Source organism: Mercenaria mercenaria, chromosome 12, assembly GCF_021730395.1.
Source record: "Mercenaria mercenaria strain notata chromosome 12, MADL_Memer_1, whole genome shotgun sequence".
Lineage (NCBI taxonomy): Eukaryota > Metazoa > Mollusca > Bivalvia > Venerida > Veneridae > Mercenaria > Mercenaria mercenaria.
Genome location: NC_069372.1, coordinates 32415015 through 32441204, shown reverse-complemented (window position 1 = coordinate 32441204; position 26190 = coordinate 32415015). Strand labels below are relative to the sequence as shown.

Here is a 26190-nt window from a genome sequence, read left to right as displayed (position 1 = left end):
TTGACTTAGAGTGCGTACAAGCTTTGTGACAGATAGAGACACACACACACACCCCCCCACACACACTCACACACAGACAGGAGTAAATCAATATGTCTTCCACACCACTGTTTGGGGGGGGGGGAGACATAATTAAGATGTTAGATTTTTGATCTGAGAAAATGATAAAAATCAAGTTACCTCATATTATATGTCCTGTTTCCAGTATGTATAATTTAATGATATTTGCTTGATATGCTTATTTTTCTCATCTAGTACTCTTGTTTATGTACCTCATAATGATGCTACAACCCAAGTTTGATGATGATCCATCAAGGGGGTTTATGAGAAGAAGTTGTTCAAACAGGCTCATAAACTACAGTGTTAACAATGACCCTGTGACATGGATCATAACACAAGACAACACAGTTTCAAGCTTGACATCAATTTCATAAAGACAGTAATTCATTTTGACCAATTTTCAGTTAGATCAGGTAACTGCCTCAGGAGTTAGATTTTTTTTTACATTATTTGACCTAGTGACCTATGTTTTAACCCTCTTTCTTGACCTAGCTTTTATAAACACAAATATTCTGACAAAGACTCATGTAAATCAGACTTAAGAAAAACATTTATATTAAATTGTTCACAAGATTTTTCTTAGATTTGACCCAGTGACCTAGATTTGGACCCAGATGACCCAGTTTTAAACTTAACCTAGATTTTATTTTTAGATAAATATCCCAATGAAGTTCAATACAGTCCAATTACTAAATTTGGCCTCAACAGCAAAAACCCACATTTTTTGTGATTTAACCTAATGACATAGTTTTTGACTAGGACAACCCAGTTGCACACCAAATACAGCCTCTGGTGTGTTAACAGTGCTATTTTTCAGGTATGATCCAGTAAACAAACAGTGGGTTGATGCGATATCAACATCACTTTCTTTTGATAGTATTTAAATGCAGCCAGAAGTTACATGTTCCAGGGAATAATTAAGGAGTGCATAAACATCTAATGAATAATTTAGTGCACCTGATAGTTGATTTTGAGTGTGCCAATTATGTGTATAATAAAACTCTGATTCTAAAGTGTCTTTTATATATAACTGTAGATCAAAATCAGTATAGTAGCATTGTTTCCCAGCACCGGTATGGTGCCAAATAGTATGTGATGTGACATCAATATTGCCATGTTTTATAAAAAAAAAAAGTGTGATTGTTTCTTATTAGAACACCAGATACAAGATTAAACACCTCTTCACTACTTACCCATTCAGTGACATATCAATAAGTCTCTTGACCCCTGAGTGATCAAACAGGTCTGCCTGAATAGCGTCTGGTTCGAACACCACATTGTAACCAAATTGCCGTATAGCACCATTATTATCCACCTGCAAGTCAAAAAATCACATACAATTGATCTCTGAACAGAAAGTGTTATTTCATATTTCTTGTTTAGAACTAAAAGAGATAAGTATGTAAAATAAGAGGGTCATGATGACCCTGGATTGCTCACCTGAGTAATATGAGCTACATGTTTCAAATGTCAAACTGATGTTAAAATATTAAGAAAGTAGGTCAGTAGGTCACATACAAGGTCACTGAAAGTCAGTTTTAAGATCGGTGTGCAAAACTGTATATGTCATCCAAATTTCAAGGCCAAGAAAGTAGGTCAGTAGGTCAAGGTCACAGTCAAACGACACCTACTTGGGGTCATCAGAATGATAATTATAATTAAACAGTCTAGGAAATATGATCAGATAATTTTTGAAGTATTTTTTCCTATATAACTCATATAACAAGTGACCCCGGGCGGGGGCCTCTTTTCATCCCAGTGGCATAACTTGACCAATCTTGGTAGAGGACCACAAGGCAATGCTACATACCAAATATCAAAGGCCTAGGCCTTGAACTTTCAGACAAGAAGATTTTTAAAGTTTTTTCCTATATAAGTCTATGTAAAACTTGGGACCCCTGGGGCAGGGCCTCTTTTCATCCAAGGGGCATAATTTGATCAATCTTGGTAGAGGACCACAAGGCAATGCTACATACCAAATATCAAAGGCTTAGGTCTTTTGGTTTCAGACAAGAAGATTTTTTAATTTTTTCCCTATATGTAAGTCTATGTAAAACTTGGGAACCCCAGGGTGGGGCCTCTTTTCACCCCAGGGGCATAATTTGAATAAGCTAAATAGAGGACCATTAGATGATGTCACATGCCAAATATCAAGTTTCTAAGCCTTGTGGTTTTGGACAAGAAGATTTTCAAAGTTTTCCCTATATAAGTCTATGTAAACCATGTGACCCCAAGGGAGGGGCCATGTTTGACCCTAGGGGGATAATTTGAACAATCTTCGTAGAGGACCACTAGATGATGCTACATACCAAATATGTGGTTTTGGACAAGAAGATTTTTAAAGTTTGTTCTTTAGTTTGCCATGGCAACCAGAGTTCTGTATGGAATTCAATTCTTTGAACAATTTTGGAAGGGGGCCACCCAATGATCATTCCTATGAAGTCTGGTGTAATGAAGAAGAAGATTTTTTAGAAATTGTTGACGGATGAAGGACGATTGATGATGCATGACGGACACTGAGCGGTCACAAAAGCTCACCTTGAGCCTTTGACTCAGGTGAGCTAAAAAAAACAACCAAACAAGAAATTGTCTTTTTTTAAGGTGAATGCTTGTGTCATGTTATTTGAATATCTGTTAATGTAAACAAAGGTTAAAATATATACAGGCAAGGAAAATTATATAAAAACATCTGATCTCTGTAACCTTGACCTTTGTGTTATGGGACTGGGTCTTGCAGACAACAAATCCTCTTGATATGGTGAGCATTTATTTCGTATCAAGTTTTGAAATCCAACTAGAAACTACAAAGTTCTGATGAAGATCCTTCGAGCAATTCATGAGAAGAAGTCGTTCAAAGATATTTCTATTCTAGCAACTTAATGAGGCAAACCCCATTTGAACAAATTTGGGTGGAAACTATAATCATGCTACAGACCATCTTTGACGAAAATCCATCAAAAAGTTCAAGAGAAAAAGTTGTTACCTTTAGTATTTCTATTTTTATCTCTAACGCCAATAACGGAGTTGAAAATATATGGGAGACCATCTTATAACAAGAGCTGTCCGTATCACAGCCAATGCTCAACTATTCGAATTGTTGTTTCAGAAGTAGGAATATTACCCTAAATGTTAAAATGAATATACAATCCAGTTTCAATCCAGTGTCTGCATTAGTTTTGGAGATAGTAACTTTCATGCAAAACTTCAAAAGATGACATGATTTGGCCAAAATAAATGTCAAAGTTATGGAACTTGCTGCTATCACCTAGTTTTATAACACCTAAGACACATGTGAAGTTTAAATTCAATATCTGCATTAGTTTTGGAGATAGTAACTTGCATGCAAAAATTTAACCAAGATTTTTATAAGTCCAAAAGGGGGCATAATTTGGCCAAAATACATGTCAGAGTTATGGGACTTGACCCAGTGAGGAAAGGGGTCAAGCAGAACCAGTTGGATAAATACGAGACAGGACCCTGCCAGGATGCTACAGACTGATGTAATTCTGACCAGTACTTTCAGAGATGTTTATGTAAATTGTGGACAACGGATAAGGGACACCAGACCACCTGTATGAATAGTTTAACTTTTGATTCAGGTGACCTAAAAAGGCAGAGGGCAATAAGGGCCATGAAGTTATGGCTAATTACTACTTTAAGAGAAGACTTAAGTATAATAACTTCAAAGGCTGTGTGTGGACGAGTTTACAATTATTTATTGAAGAGAACATTCCTGAAACTTACAATTGCTCTTTCCTGGATTTCATGCCAAAATAAGTTACTGCAAAGACCCTAGTTATATTCCACTAATGCTAGGGTTTGAACCAACAACCGCCAGTGTAAATATCAGATGTGACACCTCTACAACACTTCCATTGAACTCATTCTTAAAATTAATATATATGTACCTGAGTGTGAAATGAATTTGTAAGACTGTAAAGCAGTTACCTCAATTTTTCCAGAGCCTGGGAAAGTACAACTGAACTGGTCTTTTCTCGTTGTCTCATTGGAGTTGAGAGGACGAACTCTGAAAAACATACAGTAATTCAACTAAATATCATGAAAAATAGAATTAAATAATATTATAATGATGGTTAGAAATTTATTGTTTTATGATAAATGCAGTATCTGTGTTAGTGGCTAGTTTGCTAGGTCAATTTAGCATCACAAGCCTCGGGGTCAAAGGGGTGAGGCAAGTGAGTGAAGGTAGCACCTCAGAACAAACTAGTTAGTTTCTTTCCACTTCATTGTCTATTATTCAGGTATGTAGATACATACATACGTGGGAGGAAAGAACCAACAAGACTGTTTCTTTACCTCACACATTTATTGATATTCACGTATGTAGATACATACACAATGGTAGGGGGGGATGCGAGAATGAGTGTGTGTGTGTGTGTGTGTGTGTGTGTGTGTGTGTGTGTGTGTGTGTGTGTGTGTGTGTGTGTGTGTGTGTGTGTGTGTGTGTGTGTGTGTGTGTGTGTGTGCGTGTGTATGTGTTCAGGTTTAACGTCTTTTTCAACAATTTTTCAGTCATATAAACCATGGTGTCTACTTGTAGCAGTGAGCACAATGCCCAACTTTATAATGCTGCCTCACTGGAATATCACGCCTTAGACACGTGGCATGACACCCCACCCAGTCACATTATACTGACACCTGACTGACCAGTCCTAGCACTATCCTCTTAATGCTGAGCGCCAAGCGAGGAAGCTGCTAGTACCATTCTTTACGTCTTTTGGTATGACACGGCCGGGGATCAAACCCACGACCTCCGCACTCGAAGCGGACGCTCTACCTCTAGGCTACCGAGGTGCTGGGGGTCCAGGAATGAACCAACTAGTCAGTTTTTTAGTTCATTTTCCAGATATCTTAGTGCTTGTGTTGACTGAAATCTCTTCAGTCAAGAAACTATTTTATAGGCGTTTTTGTTTTTGTTTTTATTTTTTCTATGAAATAGAAATTGAAATGTTTTAAATGTCAGGGCTTCCACTGACTTTAATGAGACACTTTAAATGTTGATGCCTTTAACTTGCTACATTTTCTTTGGCTGATTTTTGAAAGGAATTTTTCTGAATCCATTCACAAGAAGGATGGATAGTTCAGTTTTTGTATACTGAGAATAGGGTTCTCTAAAGCTCCTAAAATTTATGTCTGGTTAATCATTTTATTTTTTTAATATCATTTTGGTTTCCTAAATACCGAGTATTGAATTTTGAAGCTTTATAAAAAGAGAGCTGAATCTGTCATTCATTTTGAAACTAATTCACAAGCCATAAAATGGAACAAAAATTTGCTTTATTTCACTTCCACAGCTTATTCTTAACTAGAATGTGTCTGTAGGACACAGGGTGTGCCCCCCAACTGGTACATTTGTCACAAATAAGGGGCAATAATTCAAATGTTTGCAGTCTCAGTTTGAGGGTATAGCCTCAACAAACACTTTATGAAAAGGAGAAAAGGGTTCATTATTCTAGGCCATATACTTTTTGAGCTATGAGCATCACAAACAAAAAATCCACTATTTTGGCTATTACAAGGGCCATAACTCTGTAATAAAAGCTAAGATTCTCAAGAAGAATGCTAAGTGTGCAAAGTCACATCACGATAAAGACTCCAGCAAGGTTTCCTGAATTTACATCTAATACTTTTTGAGTTGGGCAAATAATTAGGTAAAAAAGTGCATAATTAGGTGAAAAAAGTTCATTTTTTTTTGCTATTTCAGGGGCCATAACTTTAAAAATAGGGGGTAGAGCCAGCCAAAAAATTAGAGAAGTGCAAGTTTATATCATGATTAAGATTTATGCAAGTTTTCAACCATTTATACTAAATACTTTTTGAGCTAGGTGCGTCACAAGGTGAAAATGTACATTTCTGACTATTTCAGGGGCCATAACTCTAAAAATAGGGGGTGGACCCAAATGAAAAATAGGAGGTGCACAAGTTCATATCATGATTAAGACTCATGCAAGGTTTCATGAATTTATATCAAATACTTTTTGAGCTAGGCATGTCACAAGGTGAAAATGTGCATTTTTGACTATTTCAAGGGCAGTAACTCTGAAAATAGGGGGCGAAGTCAGATGAAAAATAGGAGGTGCTTAAGTTCATATCATGATTAAAACTCTTGCAAGGTTTCATGAATCTATATCAAATACTTCTTGAGCTAGGCGTGTCACAAGGTAAAAATGTGCATTTTTGACTATTTCAGGGGCCATAACTCTGAAAATAGGGGGCGGAGCCGGACGAAAAATGGGAGGTGCACAAGATCATATCATGATTAAGACTCTTGCAAGGTTTCATGAATCTATATCAAATACTTTTTGATCTAGGCATGTCACAAGGTGAAAATGTGCATTTTTGACTATTTCAGGGGCCATAACTCTGAAAATAGGGGGCGGAGCCAGATGAAAAATAGGAGGTGCGCAAGTTCATATCATGATTAAGATTCATGCAAGGTTTCATGAATCTATATCAAATACTTTTTGAGCTAGGCGTGTCACAAGGTAAAAATAAGCATTTTTGATTATTTCAGGGGCGATAACTCTGAAAATAGGGGGCGGAGCCAGACGAAAAATAGGAGGTGCGCAAGTTCATATCATGATAAAGACTCATGCAAGGTTTCATGAATCTATATCAAATACTTTTTGAGCTAGGCGTGTCACAAGGTAAAAATGTGCATTTTTGACTATTTCAGGGGCCATAACTCTGAAAATAGGGGGCGGCGCCAGATGAAAAATAGGAGGTGCGCAAGTTCATATCATGATAAAGACTCATGCAAGGTTTCATCAATTTATATCAAATACTTTCGAGCTAGGCGCGTCACGAACTTCGGGCGGATGGACGAACGGACGCACAGACGGACGGACGCACGGACAAGACCAAATCTATATGCCCCCACCACTCATGGGGGTGGGGGGGCACAAAAAAACACCCCGAAGAACTTGAAAGGGTTGGTTGTCTTTTCTCAATATCTCAAAATCAGAATTCTTTATACAAAGGAGTCAGCAGAATGATAAAAGTCTGCAAACTTTGCTCCCTGGCTTAAAGGTTCAACTTCAATTTCAATGGGGGTACTTGGCAAAATCCACATCATAGACATCTAACAAGATAAAACTTTAAGACTTTTTCATCTTGTGGCTATACAGAGTTGGTAAATATAATCTCAACATTAATTTAACACCACTGTAAACAGACAAGATAGAAGGGTCTTCTGAGAGAGCCCACATTTACTTTTATATTAACAGCATAAGGCTTATAGATACAACCTGCTAAGGTAATGATTTAATGATAAACATGTTTGTATTAAATAACTATGGTATCTTCTAAATCAACACAGACTGATATTCAATCACTTATATTGACAGTTTAGTGTATCAAAATACAAAATATAATAAAAGTCTTTCTAGTTTTAGCTCTAGCAGCCTCTAAAGGGGACCAAGTGTCCCCAACTGAAAACTTTTGGTAAAGGGCTTTACAAAAATGCTACAAATCAAGTCTGATGAAGACCCATCAAACAGTCTTTTGAAGATATTTTTATCTTAAGTTATAGCGACCCCTTAAAGAAACAGACTGCCCCCATTTGTATAAATTTGGAAGAGGACCTTATAATGATGCTATAGACCAAGTTTGATGAAGATCCATCAGGCAGTTCATGAGAAGTATTCTTTTAAAGGCATTTCTAATTTTAGTTCTAGTTGCCTCTAAACGGGGCTAAGTGCCATGTTTGATCAAACTTAGGAGAGAACCTTATGATAATGCCATAAACCAAGTTTGATGAAGATCCTCCTAGCAGTTTATGAGAAAGTTCTTTAAATGTATTTCTAATTTTGGCTCTATTGTCCCCTAAAATGGGCAAAGTGCCTACATTTGATCAAATTGGGAAAAAGGTAAAGACCAACTTTGATGCTTCAAGTGCCCCTATTTGAATAAAGTTGGGAGTGCTAGAGTTTGATGAAAATCCTTCCAGCGGTTCATGAGAAGAGGTCATTAATTAGGTGGGCCGGTGGTCTAGTGGTAACATGCTTGACTGCCAATCCAGAGGTCCAGGGTTCGAATCCCGGTCCAGGCAATGGAAATTTCTGAGATGCTCTTGAGTGTCTGCCACCTAACTAGAGGCCTGTACTGGTTCTTCCCAGGAAAGATGGCTTCACGTGTATCGGTGCTATACACCGGGCATGTTAAAGAACTAGACTGTCTATTCGACAAGAGCTAGGCTAAGTTAGCCGGACACGTCTGTATTTAAAGCGTTCTCTCTGTCTGTTCTGGGGGCTTTATCTCACTCTGTCCCTCTGGTCAGATTGCTCTGTGTCTGTACTAGTAGAGGATGAATTTTGTGCCCTGTGTGGCTGCGTTTGCTATATGTAAAGCGCCTTTGAATGTGTTTATCGTGAAAAGGGCGCTATATAAATCTGGTATAATAATAATAATTATTAAAAGGTACATGTTATATCTAATTTGGCTCTAGGGCCCCTGAGAGGGGCCAAGTGCCCACATTTGATCAAATTTGTGAGAGGACCTTATAGTGTTGCTTCAGACCAACTTTGATAAAGATCCATCAAGTGGTTCATGAGGAAAAGCTGTTTAAAGGTATTTCTAATTTTGGCTCTAGTGGCCCCTAAAAGGGGACCAAGTGCCCGAATTTGAATAAACTTGGGAGAGGACCTTACAATGATGCTACATACCAACTCTGATGAAGATCCATCAAATGGTTCTTGAGAATAAGTTTTTTTTAACGTTTTTTTCTATTTTTAGCTGTGGCAGCCCCTAAATTGGGCCAAGGTGAACTATTTGTAAAAACTTGATAGAGGTTAATGCTAGGATGCTACTGACCAAGTTTGGTGTAATTCTGACCAGTAGTTTCAGAGGAGAAGATGTTTTAGTAAAAAATGTTGATGCTGGATGATGCAAGCCGGAGTATCCACCAATAATAACAGCTTGACCTGAATGTGATTATATGAACAGCCAGTGAGTACTTCCCATTGTAGACTGTAGTTTGCTGCTATTTCAAGATCCCTTAATTTTCTACCATTCTTTAAACGTTGTTTCCTGAGAATAATACTTCTAAAGAATATTCTAACACTTTTCGGATTTTCTTTTATATAAACAAAGAAGGATTTTAATATGTATTGTCTTGTCGATTAGAACATGTTTCACAAAATGACCTACTTTTGGCTATTCCGGTTTACTCTCTCGTATTTAAAACTGCATTTTATTCCAGACTAGTATCTCTTACTGGTGTAATTCAATGGAAATAGATTTTAATTTTGCGAACTCATAACCATGTTTGATTTGCCAACAAAGCACGCAAAACTAAAATCTATTTCTCAATTTAAAACTGGTATTCTCAGGAAATTTAGCTTGCTATATTGAGGTCCAATATATTACTTTGCTAAAGTAGTTTAACTTTAGAATTAAAAATAGTTAAAGAATCAAAAATAGACAAAAACTTTTATATGTTCGGAGAACATTTTAAGACAGACCTATTTCAAATATGAACATAGAAGCCTCTGTATATGTTTGAAGAATTACTTTATTTTTCCCTTGGGTGAATTTTAATCAAGAATGGCCATCTGATTTAATGAAAACCATTCTAGTAATGAGATGGGCTAAGCCTTATATTTCTGTAAAGGGTGCACTTTCAAACTTGTCAAGGCTGAAACTAAGTATAACAAGAGGTCCAAATGAAGCTACCGTAAGTCACTCACAACAACTGAAGACTGTCACTTTTTGACCTTGCTTCTGACCAAGTTTTGTGAACATAGCTCAATGGTAAAGTGCAGTCTTTGTGTTCAAGAGGTCAAAGGGTCAAAGGGACTAAGCCATCCCACAGATAAAATAAATTTCGTAAATGCAAGGATGCTACTGGCAAAGCTTTGATATGATCCATCAAGTATTTCATGAGATGAAATCATTTAAAAGTTTCTTTCTATTTTTAGCTCTGACCACCACTAGAATGAGCCAATGAGAGTCATTTGAACAAAACTAAGAGAGTAGTTTGATGCAAGGATGCTTCAGACCAGGATTTGTGACAATTCACGAGAATTTAAATGAAATATTTGGAATCTGCTTATTTGGTTTAGTTTGAAGATTAGTATATGATCAGTACCGGGTATATAATAATTAAAGTAATATTATAAGCTCTGCTTGATGTTGCCTATGATGTTTTTGTTAGTTAGTAGACTTTGAGCCAAGATGTCAAACATGTTTATACTGAGGTGAGGGCTTACCTGAGAACAACATTAATGTGATCTTGTTCTGGGTCATCAGATGCTTCAGTAGGGGCCTGTGAGGACAGTGTGGTTGAGCTCCTGAAATATAGCAAAACAAATAGTAATAAAAAAAACTCTGCAGAAACTGGTCAAACATCTGTTTTTGATTTCAAATATATACTGCTTAAACTTTTCTCAAATACATTTAATTTTTTAAGTCTCTTTTCAAATTCTATTCAGGTTCACAAATAACAAACACTGAGACTTTACTTTCTATTAAGAGAAATTAAGGTTAATACTTTAAGAACCTACATCAATTACAAGTCTTGACATTGACCTGAAATGTCAAGTTTTTAAATCATATGTATGAACTACAATTTTATGAAAAAAGAAAGATTCAATTTGAAAAATCATTTAGATTAAGTTTTATTACTGGTAAATGGAACATAAAAGTGAAAAGACTTATAATGACATGTATGATATATCTATAACAAATTTTCTAACATCTGTAGAAAATGGGGTATTACAAGGGCATTCACTTTTAAAATTGAATGTATGTTTCAGAATGCTAATATAACAAAATCTTACATCCAGATAATAAACAAGTACGAAATAGAGTAAAACAAGTGAAGGAGGTAGGCTCAGGTAATACTGAATTCCCTACCCGTTAGTTTTGAGTAACTATTTATTTCTACTGGATATATACCTGCAAGATGGTCTGGACAGGTCCTTCGTCAACTAGATCTTAATACTTTGTGTAATTGAAAAATGGATATATACACATTCAGAATAGTCTGTCAATATTAAGTTTCATTTACAATAATATCATATGTATAACAGCTGCACTATGAAAAAAGCAAGTGATAGCACAAAGATCTGGCGGTGCAATAACATTTTACTATAGAGAGTTAAGCAGAATTTAAACAAGCATGTTACACATCCCTCGGCACATTGTACCCGATCCCTACTCATTATGTATACAATAACTTAGTATTTTTCAATACAGTCAACACAAACACAGATGCCATCCATCCTCTTCGTTAGATTCTGATTTTTTTCCATATCGATATGAACATGTCTAAAAATTTATTCCGTTATATAAAGTCATTTGACAGAGTAACATTAATTTAATGTAAATGCATGTTAGTGAAAATTTGGCAGAGCTTTCAAAAGTTAGTTGTTGTACATTAGACTGGGATCCTGACCTATTTCATAAAGTTGGGTGATAAAAGGTATGGGCAGATAGTTGGATCAGATTGGTTCTTGGTAAGCCCATAAAATTTTGCATTACCAATTTGATATGTTCAATATCTGTAATATGACAATAAATACTATGTTGTGCCATGAACCAGTGATTTAAGTGTGATTGTTGTTTGTCAGGTGATCAATCTCAACATACAAGAGGGCCATGATGGCCCTATGTCGCTCACCTGAGTACCATTGCTTTCGCCAAAAACAATATGTCAAAATACACCTAAAAACTGGAGGTACCATCCATGTTGTACCACAGAAAAGTGGTCTCAGTTTTTCTCTACGGCCAATAATAAAAAAGTTACTAAATAAGCTATTTTTTAAAATAAAAGGGAAGTAATAAAAAAAAATATTGTAATTGTAACAAAAGAAGGATCTGCCAAATAAAAACAAGAGCACTGCAATGCAATGCAAATGCAGAGCAGTATTCACATAAAACTTAAGTCATATGACCTTTGATCCCTAAGTGTGACCTTGACATTGAATTTAGCAATCTGAAACATGCGCTCTGCACATCCTTTCAATGAGTGAACATTTGTGTCAGGTTTCTCTGAAATCCATAAAGGGGTTCAAAAGGTAACAGAGTGGAAGGGAAATTGCTAACCAACACACAGACAGACAGACAGACACCGAGGCGATAACAAAATACGTCCCTGTGGGCGTATAAAAAAGAATCGAGAGCTTATGGTGATACAAGTTTTGTGCAAGTTTGGTTAAAATCAAATCATAAATGAAGCTGCTATCGTGCAGACAAGGTCAAAATAGCCAATTTTGGCCCTTTCAGGGGCCATAACTCTGGAACCAATTATGGGATCTGGCCAGTTCAAGAGTGGAACCAAGATCTTTTGGTGACACAAGTTTTGTGCAAGTTTGATTAAATTCAAATCATAAATGAAGCTGCTATTGTGCAGACAAGGTCAAAATAGCTAATTCCGGCTCTATTAGGGGCCATAACTCTGGAACCCATTAAGGGATCTGGCCAGTTCAAGAAAGGAAACAAGATCTTATGGTGACACAAGTTTTGTGCAAGTTTAGTTAAAATCAAATCATAAATGAAGCTGCTATTGTGCAGACAAGGTCAAAATAGCTAATTTTGACCCCTTCAGGGGCCATAACTCTGGAACCCATAATGGAATCTTGCCAGTTCTAAAAAGAAACCAAGATCTTATGGTGATACAAGTTGTGTGCAAGTTTGGTAAAAATCAAATTATAAATAAAGCTGCTATTGTGCAGACAAGGTCAAAATAGCTAATTCCCGCCCTATCAGGGGCCATAACTCTGGAACCCATTTAGGGATCTGGCCGGTTCAAGAAAGGAACCAAGATGGTATGGTGACAAAAGTTTTGTGCAAGTTTGGTTAAAATCAAATCATAAATGAAGCTGCTATTATGCAGACAAGGTCAAAATAGCTAATTTTGGGCCTTTCAGGGGCCATAACTCTAGAACCCATAAAGGAATCTTGCCAGTTCCAGAAATGAACCAAGATCTTATGGTGATACAAGTTGTCTGCAAGTTTGGTAAAAATCAAATCATAAATAAAGCTGCTATTGTGCAGACAAGGTCAAAATAGCTAATTTTGGGCCTTTCAGGGGCCATAACTCTAGAACCCATAAAGGAATCTTGCCAGTTCCAGAAATGAACCAAGATCTTATGGTGATACAAGGTGTCTGCAAGTTTGGTAAAAATCAAATCATAAATAAAGGTGCTATTGTGCAGACAAGCTCAAAATAGCCTTTCAGGGGCCATAACTCTGGAACCCATAATGGGATCTGGCCAGTTCAAGAAAGGAACCGAGATCTTATGGTGATACAAGTTGTGTGCAAGTTTGGTTAAAACAAGAGCTGTCGGAGGACAGTAACGCTCGACTATTCAACAGCCTTGTCGATTGAATGAATACGAAAGTCGAAAACGGGACATAATTTAGTAAAAAAGCAAAATAGGGTTATGGAACCTGCATAGTGCTTATCAGCTCATGACAGTGGACAAGTATGTGAAGTTTCAATCCATTCCCATTAGTGGGTACTGAGATACCAGCTTACATATAGGAATTTAACCAAAAACTCCTAAGTTGAAAAAGGGGCATAATTTTGTAAAATGTGAAGTTGAGTTATTAACCCTTTGCACTGCATGTCATATCATGACAGTGAACAAGTGTGTGAAATTTCAATCCTTTCCCATTAGTGGATACTGAGGTACCAGCTTTAATACAAAAACTTAACCAAAAATTTCTATGTTGAAAAAGGGGCATAATTTTGAAAAAAAGCAAAATAAAGTTATGGGACCTGCTTTGTGCATGTCAGATCATGACAGTAAACAAGTGTGTGAAGTTTCAATCCATTCCAATTAGTGAGTACTGAAATACCAGCTTACATACAAAACCTTAACCAAAAAATTCTAAGTCGAAAAAGGGGCATAATTTTGTAAAAAAGCATAATAGAGTTGTGGAACCTGTGCAATGTAAGTCAGTTTATCACAGTAAATAAGTGTGTGAAGTTTCAATCCATTCCCACAAGTGGTTACTGAGATACCAGCTTACATACAAAACCTTAACCAAAAATTTCTAAGTCGAAAAAGGGGCATAATTTTGTAAAAAAGCATAATAGAGTTGTGGAACCTGTGCAATGTAGGTCAGTTTATCACAGTGAACAAGTGTGTGAAGTTTCAATCCATTCCCACAAGTGGTTGCTGAGATACCAGCTTACATACAAAAACTTAACCAAATCGGGACGCGGATGCCGACGCGGATGCCGACGCGGACGCCGACGCATGGGCGAGTCCAATAGCTCTACTATTCTATGAATAGTCGAGCTAATAAAATCATAAATGAAACCACTATCGTGCAGACCAGAAATTGTTGACGGACGGACTGACGACGGACGAAGGGCGATCACAAAAGCTCACCTTGTCACTATGTGACAGGTGAGCTAAAAAGATATAGAGGATATTTGTTTGTTTTAGTGTAAGATTGAAATATATTTCACCGAGTGAACACTATAATGCATATTTTCATGAGTGGCGCAGCCGCAAGTGAAAATGTAAATTATGGTGTTCACGAGTGCAATATATTTCGATCTTACACTGAAACAAACAAATTTTCTATTTATTTTATGTTTTTTAAATGGTTTTAACAAAATTATATCCAGTTTGTCTGCACAACATCACATGCATCGTATCATGACGTCATTATGTCGTGACGTCAGGATATCTTTGAAGAAAAATTGTAAACAGTTCTATTACGTTTCCAGATTTCTATTATATTTTATTATGATAGAATGTATATATTTATGATCCTGTTAGTATATCTATACATGTATATCTTTACTGAAGTATATTTTGCAAGGAATTATCTATATAATTCATATTTTTTCGCTTTCAAGTGTAGTTCCGTACCAGTGAAAAATAAAAATGATATTTTCACTGTTTGAAACCGTGAAAATATCAATTTTATTTCACTGATAAATTTCAGTATTCCACTGAAGAGCATAAAATAAAATCTGTTAATCTGTATAGGTGATACTTACATAATTGTTGTTTATAAACTTTTTATCTTGATACAATATTAAAAACTGTAAATATTATGTTATTTTATTGAAAGAAAAAAGTGAATTGACAAGGATTTATTGTGAGGAAAACCTAAAGAATCATTGAAATATATCATAAAACCAAATACAATAGTACTTAAAATATTCACTGGTACTGAAAACAAGAGGGCTATGATGGCCCTATATATCGCTCACCAGAGTTGATCTGGCCTACTGACCTAGTTTTTTACCCCACATGAGCCAGTTTCAAATTAAACCTAGAGATCATCAAGACAAACATTCTGACCAAGTTTCATAAAATTGAGTCACAACTGTAGCCTTTAGAGTGTTCACAAACTTTTCCTTTGATTTGACCATGTGACCTTGTTTTTTACCCTAAACAACCCAGACTAAAATGTAAGCTAGAGATCATCAAGACAAACATTCTGACCAAGTGTCATTAAGATTGGGTCACAAATGCGGCCTCTAGAGTGTTCACATGCTTTTCCTTTGATCTAGCCTACTGATCTAGTTTTCGACCCCACATGACCCAGTTTCAAAATTAACCTACAGATCATCAAGACAAACATTCTGACCAAGCTTCATTAAGATCGAGTCACAAATGCGGCCTCTAAGAGTGTTCACAAGCTTTTCCTTTGATCTGGCCTACTGACCTAGTTTTTGACCCCCCATGTCCCAGTTTCGAACTTGACCTAGAAATTATCAAGACAAACATTGTGACCAAGTTTCATGAAAATCAGGTCATAAATGTGGCCTCTAGAGTGTTCATAAGCTTTTCCTTTGATCTGGCCTACTGACCAAGTTTTTGACCCCACATGTCCCAGTTTCAAACTTGACCTAGAAATCATCAAGACATTCTGACCAAATTTCATAAAGAATGAGTCAAAACATTGGCTTCTAGAGTGTTCACAAGCTTTTCCTTTGATCTGGCCTACTGACCTAGTTTTTGACCCCACATGTCCCAGTTTCGAACTTGACCTAGAAATTATCAAGACAAACATTCGGACCAAGTTTCATTAGGATTTGGTCAAAAATGTTGCCTCTAGAGTGTTAACAAGCTTTTCCTTTGATCTAGTCTACTGACCTAATTTTTGATCTCACATGACCCAGTTTCAAACATGATTTAGTTATTATCAAGACAAACATTCGGACCAAGTTTCATAAAGATTGGGTCACAAATGTGGCCTCTAGAGTGTTCACAAGCTTTTCCTTTGATCTAGTCTACTGACCTAGTTTTTGACCCACATGACCCAGTTTCAAAAGTGATCTAAATATTATCAAGACAAACATTTTGACCAAGTTTCATAAAGATTGGGTCACAAATGCGGCCTCTAGAGTGTTCACAAGCTTTTCCTTTGATCTGGCCTACTGACCTAGTTTATGACCCCACATGTCCCAGTTTCGAACTTGACCTAGAAATTATCAAGATAAACATTGTGACCAAGTTTCATACAGATTGGGTCATAAATGTGGCCTCTAGAGCGATCACAAGGCAAATGTTGACGCAAGACAGACGATGGACGACGTTCGTTGACGGACGCCGGACAATGACGGCTCACAATAGCTCACCTTGAGCATTTTGTGCTCTGGTGAGCTAAAAATACCCATGAGTATTTAGAAAGTACTCTGTACTCATGAGTATCAGAACCAACATTTTTTCATGAATACTGAGAATGGCTGTCAGAGTACTGGATAAACTGGTAGTTGTACTCATAAGGCATAAAAAAAAAAAACTGTTTCCGGTAACATGCTAAAAAAAGAAATAGGGTAGTTAGGTCGGTAAAAACATTTATGGTTGGGTCAAAAATTTAGGTAGGTTGACATACAGAAACAAACACATTTATTTTTTTACACCTAATACTGAAGTACTTGACCCAATCCTGGTGGGTCTTTCACCCTTTGAACGATGTGATGAGTGGATCTGTGGTTAACAGCAGCTATTGAAACATGCAAGCTTTCAGACTAGTGGTCCTTTGGACTGTTTGGCCTCTGGACGAGCGGGCAGTCACAATATCTAACAACCTATACATAAACATGCTTGTATCTCTTTGACTGAACTTTTCAAAACAGAAACAAAATGGTTCTGTAAGAAACTACGTACAATAATAACTACATGACTGTTGTGAAGTATAACAAAAGCTGCCGGAAAGACAACATGCTCGACTATTCAAAATTGGGATTTTAAAAGCATCAGAAAGTAATAAGCTCCTGACTATGATGATCAACTGATCTTACAAAATGTGTAACTGAAAGTTTAATGTTTAACAGCAAGCTGTGTAACGGAGACAGCGTGCTCAACTATGTCAGTGCTGGACAGTGAAATAAGGCTAATCTGAGGATGTGGAGTTATTACTGGAAAGTGGAACTGTCACTGGAGTGTTTAATATGTACAATGTGGACGATGATGCTGGACAACTGCTTGAGCCTGAGTCAAATATATTTTAAGTAATAACAGATATAGGGTGAAAGTGCATCAATACATTCACTAAGTATAAAAGGGATATAAATCATAAATATATTTCTGCAAAAGTAATTCACCATGTGTCATATCATGTGGAACAAACCATTTTGAGTTCGAATCAAATTCATTTAAATTTTAGTAATAAATGAGATAGAGCAAGAGTAAATCACAACTTTAACATGGAGTTTAAGTAAAAAGGGGGCATAATTCATAAAATATTGGTGCCAGAGTTATGGACCTTGTGTCATATGTTGAGCATGATGATGTGAAACAATCCTTTTAAATTTAGATCAAATCCATTTATCAACAAAAGAGATATGGTGAAAAGCATAACAATTAAACTGAAATTCTAAGTAAACTAGAATGTGTCTGTAGGACACAGGGTGTGCCACCACTGATATATTTGTCACAAATAAGGGACAATAAGTCAAATGTTTGCAGTCATAAGGGGGTATAGCCTAAACAAACATTTTATATAAATGATTCAATATTCTAGGCCATATACTTTTTAAGCTATGAGCATCACAAACAAAAAAATCACTATTTTGGCTATTTCATAGGCCATAACTCTGTAATTAGCGCTAAAATATCAAGAAGAATGTGCCAAATGTGCAAGGTCACATCACGAAAAAACTTAAATACTTTTTGAGCTAGGCACGTCATTTGGTGAAAATATGCTTTTTATACTATCTCAAGGGCCATAACTTTGGAAATGGGGGGGGGGGGGGGGGGGCCAGGTTAAAAATTGGAGGGGCTCAAGTTCATATCATGATAAACCCTCATGCAAGGTTTCATCAATTTATATGAAATACTTTTTGAGATAGACGCATCACAAGGTGATAATGTGCATTTTTTACTATTTCATGGGCCATAACTCTAGAACTTGGGTGCATAGCCAGACAAAAAATAGGAGGTGCTCAAGTTCATATCATGATAAAGATCAATGCAAGATTTCATCAATTTATATGAAATACTTTTTGAGCTAGGCACATCATAAGGTGAAAATGTGCATTTTTGTTTATTTCAGGGGACATAACTTTGGAAATAGGTGGCAGAGCCAGATGAAAAATATAAAAGGTGCGCAAATTCATATTATGATAAAGACTCATGCCAGAAAGAAAAAGAATATGCCAAGTGTGCAAGGTCACAGCATGATAAAGACTTAAATACTTTTTGAGCTAGGCACGTCATTAGGTGAAAATGTGCTTTTTTTTACTATTTCAGAGGCACTAACTTTGAAAATAGGGGGCGGAACCAGGCTGAAAATAGGAGGTGCTCATTGCTCAAGTTCATATCATGATAAAGACTCATGCAATGTTTCATCAATTTATATGAAATAGTTTTTGAGCTAGACGCATCAGAAACGTTTTTTCGGACGGACGGACCAACAGACAAGACTAAATCTATATGCCCCTGTTGCTAATAGTGGGGGGCACAAAAAGAGTCATAACTCATAAGATACTTAAGCAAGAGATACGGACCTTGTGTTATATGATGTGGGTGATGATGAGCAATAACTATTCTAAGCTTGATATCCAGTAATAATGGAGATGTGGAAGCCAACGTGACTGTGTAGTTATTGCTCATCATCACCCACATCATATGACACAAGGTTCATAACTCTTTCAAAGTATGCACATTAAATAACCTTGTTTAAATTGACCCCATATGTAATCCTAACCTTGGGTTTTCCATAAGCTACCTATATGCCATAGCAAATTTAATTTCAATCCATCAAACAAAACAAGTTATTAAGCAGAAACTTTTTTATCTATTTTTAGTAAGAGTGACCTTGAGTTTGACTCCACTGACCCTAAATTCAATCCTTTATTTGGTCTTACTATAAGCTACCTATAGACCAAAGTTCATTTTGATATCTCAACCCAAACATATTGAACGGACGCCAAATTTTAATGAAAAAAAACTATTTTTAGTAACTGTGAATTTGACCTTGACCCAATGGCATTAAAATAACTTTTCTCTCACAAAAAAACAACAACAACAAAACTGTTAGGCGCTCAGTGGGATTTGAACAATAGCCCATCCGTTCCATAGGACAAAAGGTAGCTTTGACCAAAATGCTTTTGACCACTGCCACACAGCAGAATTTTCTAAGTATAAACATCAAATCAGTTATACTGACCTTGAACCTGACCCCATACCCAATAATAGCCTTTGGTTTTCTTAGCTACTTAATTTAATTTCAATCCATCAATCAATTTTTTTTTTTGTAACAATGACCTTGACCTTGATTCCAATCACAACCTTGGATTTAATATAACCTACCTACAGGCCAAGTTTTATTTTAAAAGTATTATAATATCTGTTTTTGAACTCAAAGTTGCTTGAAACTAAGCAATAATATGTCTGTTAGGTGCATACAGTGAACCTTAAAAGCTTGCAATGGTGATGGTTACTTACCAAAACCAATCTTTGCGTGAAGTTTGAGGATGGAACGGGCAATACTTATGACAACATCATGAAACTAAAAAGTATGGTGAGTACAAGGGCCCTTCTTATTCTTTGAAAAGACATGCTAAAAATGCCACTTATGTGTTCTATGCAAAGCTCTTACTTCCTGTAATTCAAAGCAGGTACATGTATGCATATGTGTAGGAAATCCATTATGTTGAATATATTCATTTGGAGGCTTGCCCTAAATGTAAACTGCCTGAGATGTCAAATTGGACTTAACTGGTGACAAATCAATGTTCTTGTCTAAATTCAGGTAAAGTAACTTTGGAAGCTAAAATATAATACAAGAGGGTCATGACTCCAGACCGCTCACTCGAGTTTCACAGCTTGCTTGAACAGATGTGGTAGATGTTCATGTAAGGAAAATATCTGTGATAGCGTTTTTTTTTTCTAACCAGACGATTTTGTAACTTTCCACTAAATAAACAGGGATGGGTTATGAGTGTGTACGGCAGGAAGAGAAAATACCAAAAAAGTAGTGAAACAAAATTCTTTGAAGGAGGGAGGGTGTTGATGTAGGGTGGGGGATGATGTGATACTAAGTGACAATATCATGAAATACAATAAACTTAAAAGTTTAACAAAAAATGATGGCCAGAGTTGGGAGGTTGACATGAGGGGTAAAAAGTCATATAGCCATGTAGGGAAAACTAGCCCAGCCGTCTAGTAGCTGTGTTTTTTAAGGAAACAGAATTATTCGAAGTAAACTTGGACAGGGTCTCCAAAGGAACATTGCTGTGAAGATATTTCCAATTCAGGGAGAAGATTTTCAAGGTTTCTTATAACCATATAGAGAAAACTTGTCCCACATCCAGGTATAGCAGCCATGTGTTTTTTTCCAAAATCAACCTAGCCTGAAGGAATTTGGGAATTGGTGTCAAATTATATTTAAATCAGACTCGCAGTTTGAGAGAAGAATTTTAAAGTTTTCCTTACCGTCATAGAAGGAAAACTAGCCCCGCCCCTTTGCAGCAATGTTTTTTTACAAAACAGAACGATCTGAAGGAATTTGATAGAAGATCAACCAAGTATCATTTCTGAGATGTCATTTTCAAATCAAGTCAGCAGTTTCAGGAGTAGATTTTCTAAAAGTTTTCTATCAAAGCAATATAGTGTAACTAGCCACGCCCCCCTTCAGCCAAGTTATTAGTAATAAAAAAATATCTGAGAATTTGGTAAACAGTCATAAAAGGAAATTTACTGTTAAACTACTCTAAAGGAATTTCGAAAAGGGTCGCCAAAGGAACAATTGTGTAAAATTATTCCAAAATCACTAAAGTGGCTTCAGAGGTGATGAATTTTTAAAAAAAATCCTGTTGGTTGTTATGGCAACCAGAATTAAGCATGTATGACTACTTATGACACGGAATCTGCAGTGGAGGGGTGGGTGAGAGGGAGTATTGGTGGGGGGGGGTGACTATCCAAAGAACATTTCTTTTTTGTTGAATTTGGCAAAGTAGTTTAGGAGATAATTTCTTTAAAGAAATTGTGGAAAACAGACGGATAGACAACTGACATCTGACATTTAATGATCCTAAAAGACCATGAACACTTAATGCTCAGTTCAGCTAAAATCCTACATGTATGCACACCTGTACAATAATGAAATTTCAACCAGTCTTTTTTCTACTCTCTGTGACACAAATCTTTTTACACACAGAGAAGCATATAGAGAAGTGCATATAGCTTGCAATGTGATTGTTATACATAATAAAGCATCTTTATAAACAATATATTCCATCTTACGCAAACAGCCATTATTTACTCTTACACTGTCATCTTTTTCCTTCAAATAAACAAATAATATAATCCTTTCAATGTTTTTCAATAATACAGAAATCCAGAAAATTATCTTAATAAAGTTCTTTCTATAGGCAACAAAATCAATAAAAAAGATCTTTTGGAAGCAAAGAAAGCAACCAAGAAAAATAATAGCAGACTCGCTTTGACCAAGTCTGTTCATGACAGGTAACTCTATTCTGGGCTTTTTTTCCCCTTTGTAATCGGGGCCGTTAATAGGCCCTTCCCCTCACAAAATTTCTTTTAAATCATGCAGTTTTCCCCAAATATTGACTTTATATCAGGTTTTTTATTTCCCTTTGCCCAAATACTGAGCTATTTTTCCCCCAAATCACAGGCCTGGGCCCCTTCCCCTCCTGGTAAAAAAAACCCCTGCAGTATTACACATACGTTGAATGGACTCCATGATCCCAAAGGACCAGAAAATACAACAACACTGACATGAACAAGACATGAACAAAAATCTGGTAATTTTACTACTATGGTACAAAATCATAATGTTTTTACCATGTACAAAGAAACTAAATGAAGGGGGATAATTTAAAAAGTAAGCAAGATAAGAGTTATATTTTTTGTACACTATGTCTACAAAATTCCTTTATTTAGTTTTGGAGTTATTCTTTGAGAGAGACACACAGGTCATTACTATATCCCTATTTGTCTGTTATTAGCACAAGTGTTTCATTCCCGTCTGGCTAAGTGTTCTTATTCAAGTGCTATAAATAAATAAAATCATTATCAAACTATTTCAAGCTGTAAATTTTCTACTTTACTTGTTTTATGATATTTATCAAGATCATTAATGAAATTCACTTGTGACAGCATTTTCTGACACAGTTGGAAATTTTGTTTCACATCATTCTCTCATCTATTTTTTTTCTCTTACATGCCATCTGACCTTAAGGATTATCTGCAATACTGATTCCATCCAAATATTTTAAAAGTTGCACATTTCATATAACAAGTTTGGGAAAAGATGTACTGTCAACACTTGACAGATAATTAGGATTTACCTTGCAAAATCTGAAACACAAGATGACAGGAACAGGTAACAATACACATCTAGTTACCCAATATTTGCATGGCACTCGAAACCTTACAGAACTGTGGACAAGCATGGTAGAGGTAATCACCAAATGTAAATACTGGTATGTCATGTCATCAAACTTGAAAATAAAGAAGGGGTGTGAAGAAAAATGTTATCACTGTCTTGCAAACAAAATATCTCAAGCACACATTGGTTGCAAAGTATTTTTTCAAAACAATTACATTTTATTTGTTTTATACAATGACATAGTGCATATTATGTTTCAAATCTGTATGAACTGCAACAACCTAAATCTGCATTTGAAGTTTTATCCTACCCGTATTTTAATTATCTTGTTCCAAGACAAAATGGATTAGGTTATGTCTTTGCCAAGACACAAACAAAACTGAGTAATAATTGATTAAGGTAAACTTATTCCGACTTCAATACATTGACAAAACAATTATAACTCTAGACTGAATATTTAAGGAGAGAGAAGTTGGTACAACAGAAACTGGACACAATATCAATAATGTAATGCCAGTATGTTTATACAAGATTCAACATAAAAACTGCAGATGTTGACTTTTTATGATCTGCTAAATGCAAAATGAAGTAGATGTGTATTCACAGGATACTTGTGCCCCCACTTATTGCCATGCCGGTCATGTTACTTGCTGGTCGACAACAAAAGTCTAATTAACCACTAATAACCTGTTCTCTGCAAGTCACTGACAACAAAAGTCTAAAGTTTGAAAGTTGTACCTGCAATGGTTAAAAACATGGTAATGTGCTCTTTGAAGAACTTAAACCAAAATTTCTAACATGGTAATGTGCCTTTTGAAGAAATTAAACCAAAATTTCTAAGTTAAGAAGGGGCATAACTTTTGAAATACTGCAGGTAGAGTTATGCATCTTATCACACTAATGAACATAGTCACTATGAGCAAGAACAGCAACTTTCAACTGAATGTGTGCTGTAATAAAGTAGATATAGGACTTTATAAAAATACTTTAGGAATTTACCTGTTAAAATTGGGCATCAGTCTTGAAATATTGCGGTTACAGTTACACAACTTGTCACAGTAATGAACATTATAACTAGGAGCAAAATCTAGATGGATGGATGGATGAATGAATCAATGAATTGATGAAATATTTTGAGATGAAAAACTGCTCACAAATTGCTTTATTAATATGTCATATTCATATCTTTAAATCATTAAAACAGCTCACCTTGACTTTCATTTATTACTCTTCATTTTTGAAGAGTATGTAGAGTATGTCCCTGGTGTGTTTGTTTTTATCATATTTCTCTTGTTTTTTGTGTTAAACACTGTCAAGAAAATAATTCTAACACAATCACTAATACATAAATTATATTTTAAGTCCTTGGATATTTCGTAAGAATTCAACAAGCATGTTTAGATAGAATAATGGCAACCATTAGAATCAAGCATTTTTTTCATCATTTTTTACCAGAATTATTTACAATGATTAACACTACTGCATATCATTTCCATTTTATCACAGTATTAACCAGTATTAACCTGTTCTCTGCAAGTCACTGACAACAAGTCTAACTAGAGATGCTTTTGAGAAAAGCGCATGTCTCCCACAACTGCCCCTATGAAAAATGTTAGTTTCTCTAGATGTTTTAGACGAGTGGATCCAATTACATGGTCTGGATGAGTGGATCCAATCAGTAATTCAAGGGCCATAAATCATAAGTGCCTGGGCAGATTTGGCTAGTTGTCGAACTTGGGTAAGGTCTTATGGCCAAACACATTTTGTTCAAGTTTGGTGAAGATCGAATGAGAAATGTTCGACTTAGAGAGCGGACAAGAGTAAACAGACGGATTTTTTTGGTAATTCAAGGGCCGTAACTCTAAAATGCCTGGACCGATTTGGCTAGTTATCGAACTTGGCCAAGGTCTCATGGTCAAACACATTTTGTTCAAGTTTGGTGAAGATTGGATGAGAAATGTTCGACTTAGAGTGCGGACAAGAGTAAAAAGGCTGATTTTTCGATAATTCAAGGGCCGTAACTCCAAAATGCCTGGACTGATTTGGCTAGTTATCGAACTTGGCCGAGGTCTCATGGTCAAACACATTTTGTTCAAGTTTGGTGAAGATCGGATGAGAAATGTTTGATAAAGAGTGCAGACATGAGTAAAAAGGCCAATTTTTCGATAATTCAAGGGCTGTAACTCTAAAATGCCTGGACCGATTTGGCTAGTTATTGACCTTGGCCGAGGTCTCATGGTCAAACACATTTTGTTTAAGTTTGGTGAAGATTGGATGAGAAATATTCGAATTAGAGTGCGGACAAGAGAAAAAAGACCGATTTTTGGTAATTCAAGGGCCATAACTCCAAGACACCTGGACCGATTTGGCTAGTTATCAAACTTGGCTGAGGTCTTATGGTCAAACACATTTTGTTCAAGTTTGGTGAAAATCGGATGAGAAATGTTCGACTTAGAGTGTGGACAAGCTTTGTGACAGACACACAGACACACAGACACACACAGACTGGAGTAAATCACTGTGTGGTGGGTGACATAATTAACCAGTACAAACCTTTCTCTGCAAGTCTAATTAACCAGTATTAACCTGTTCTCTGCAAGTCACTGACAACAAAAGTCTAATTAACCACTAATAACCTGTTCTCTGCATGTCACTGACAACAAAAGTCTAATTAACCGCTATTAACCTGTTCTCTGCAAGTCACTGACAACAAGTCTAACCTGTTCTCTGCATGTCACTGACAACAAAAGTCTAATTAACCACTAATAACCTGTTCTCTGCATGTCACTGACAACAAAAGTCTAATTAACCAGTATTAACCTGTTCTCTGCAAGTCACTGACAACAAGTCTAACCTGTTCTCTGCATGTCACTGACAACAAAAGTCTAATTAACCACTAATAACCTATTCTCTGCATGTCACTGACAATAAAAGTCTAATTAACCAGTATTAACCTGTTCTCTGCAAGTCACTGACAACAAGTCTAATTTACCAATATTAACCTGCTCTCTGCAAGTCACTGACAACTTCACCACATGAATGTGGAACATATCACAATGTTGTCATCAATGAAGCATCATGGAGAACACTGTACCACCACTCTTTGCATGCCATTATAATCTATCTATCGAGCTAATTTTAATCAAATTCTGTAGCTAGATATCTTTCTAAACTACAGAGCATCTCATTTGTATAGATAGAAACAAAAATTCAGGAAGAAGGAAAAGACATCAACTAATACTATTTTGTGTAATAAATTCATTGTGCTGCTGATAAACTCATAACTGTCATCATAATAAAAACTCTTCAAACGATTGGAATAAATCATACTCCATA

At 36.1% G+C, this 26190-nt stretch overlaps 1 protein-coding gene across 12 annotated transcripts in view; it reads right to left on the bottom strand.

Moving 5' to 3' along the window:
* LOC123534316 (kinesin-II 85 kDa subunit-like) overlaps positions 1–26190 on the bottom strand; it is a 174644-nt gene that overhangs the window by 87423 nt on the left and 61031 nt on the right. For 10 of the 12 annotated variants that reach the window (XM_045316512.2, XM_045316509.2, XM_053519564.1 and 7 more), the window contains 3 exons: positions 10290–10370; positions 4009–4087; positions 1254–1375 (listed from right to left, as the gene is read on the bottom strand). In XM_045316512.2, coding sequence (XP_045172447.2) covers positions 1254–1375; positions 4009–4087; positions 10290–10370 — 282 coding nt within the window. Of the gene's footprint in view, positions 1–1253; positions 1376–4008; positions 4088–10289; positions 10371–21771; positions 21787–26190 lie in introns of all 12 variants that reach the window. The other 2 variants (XM_045316508.2, XM_045316513.2) reach the window with 1 other exon arrangement.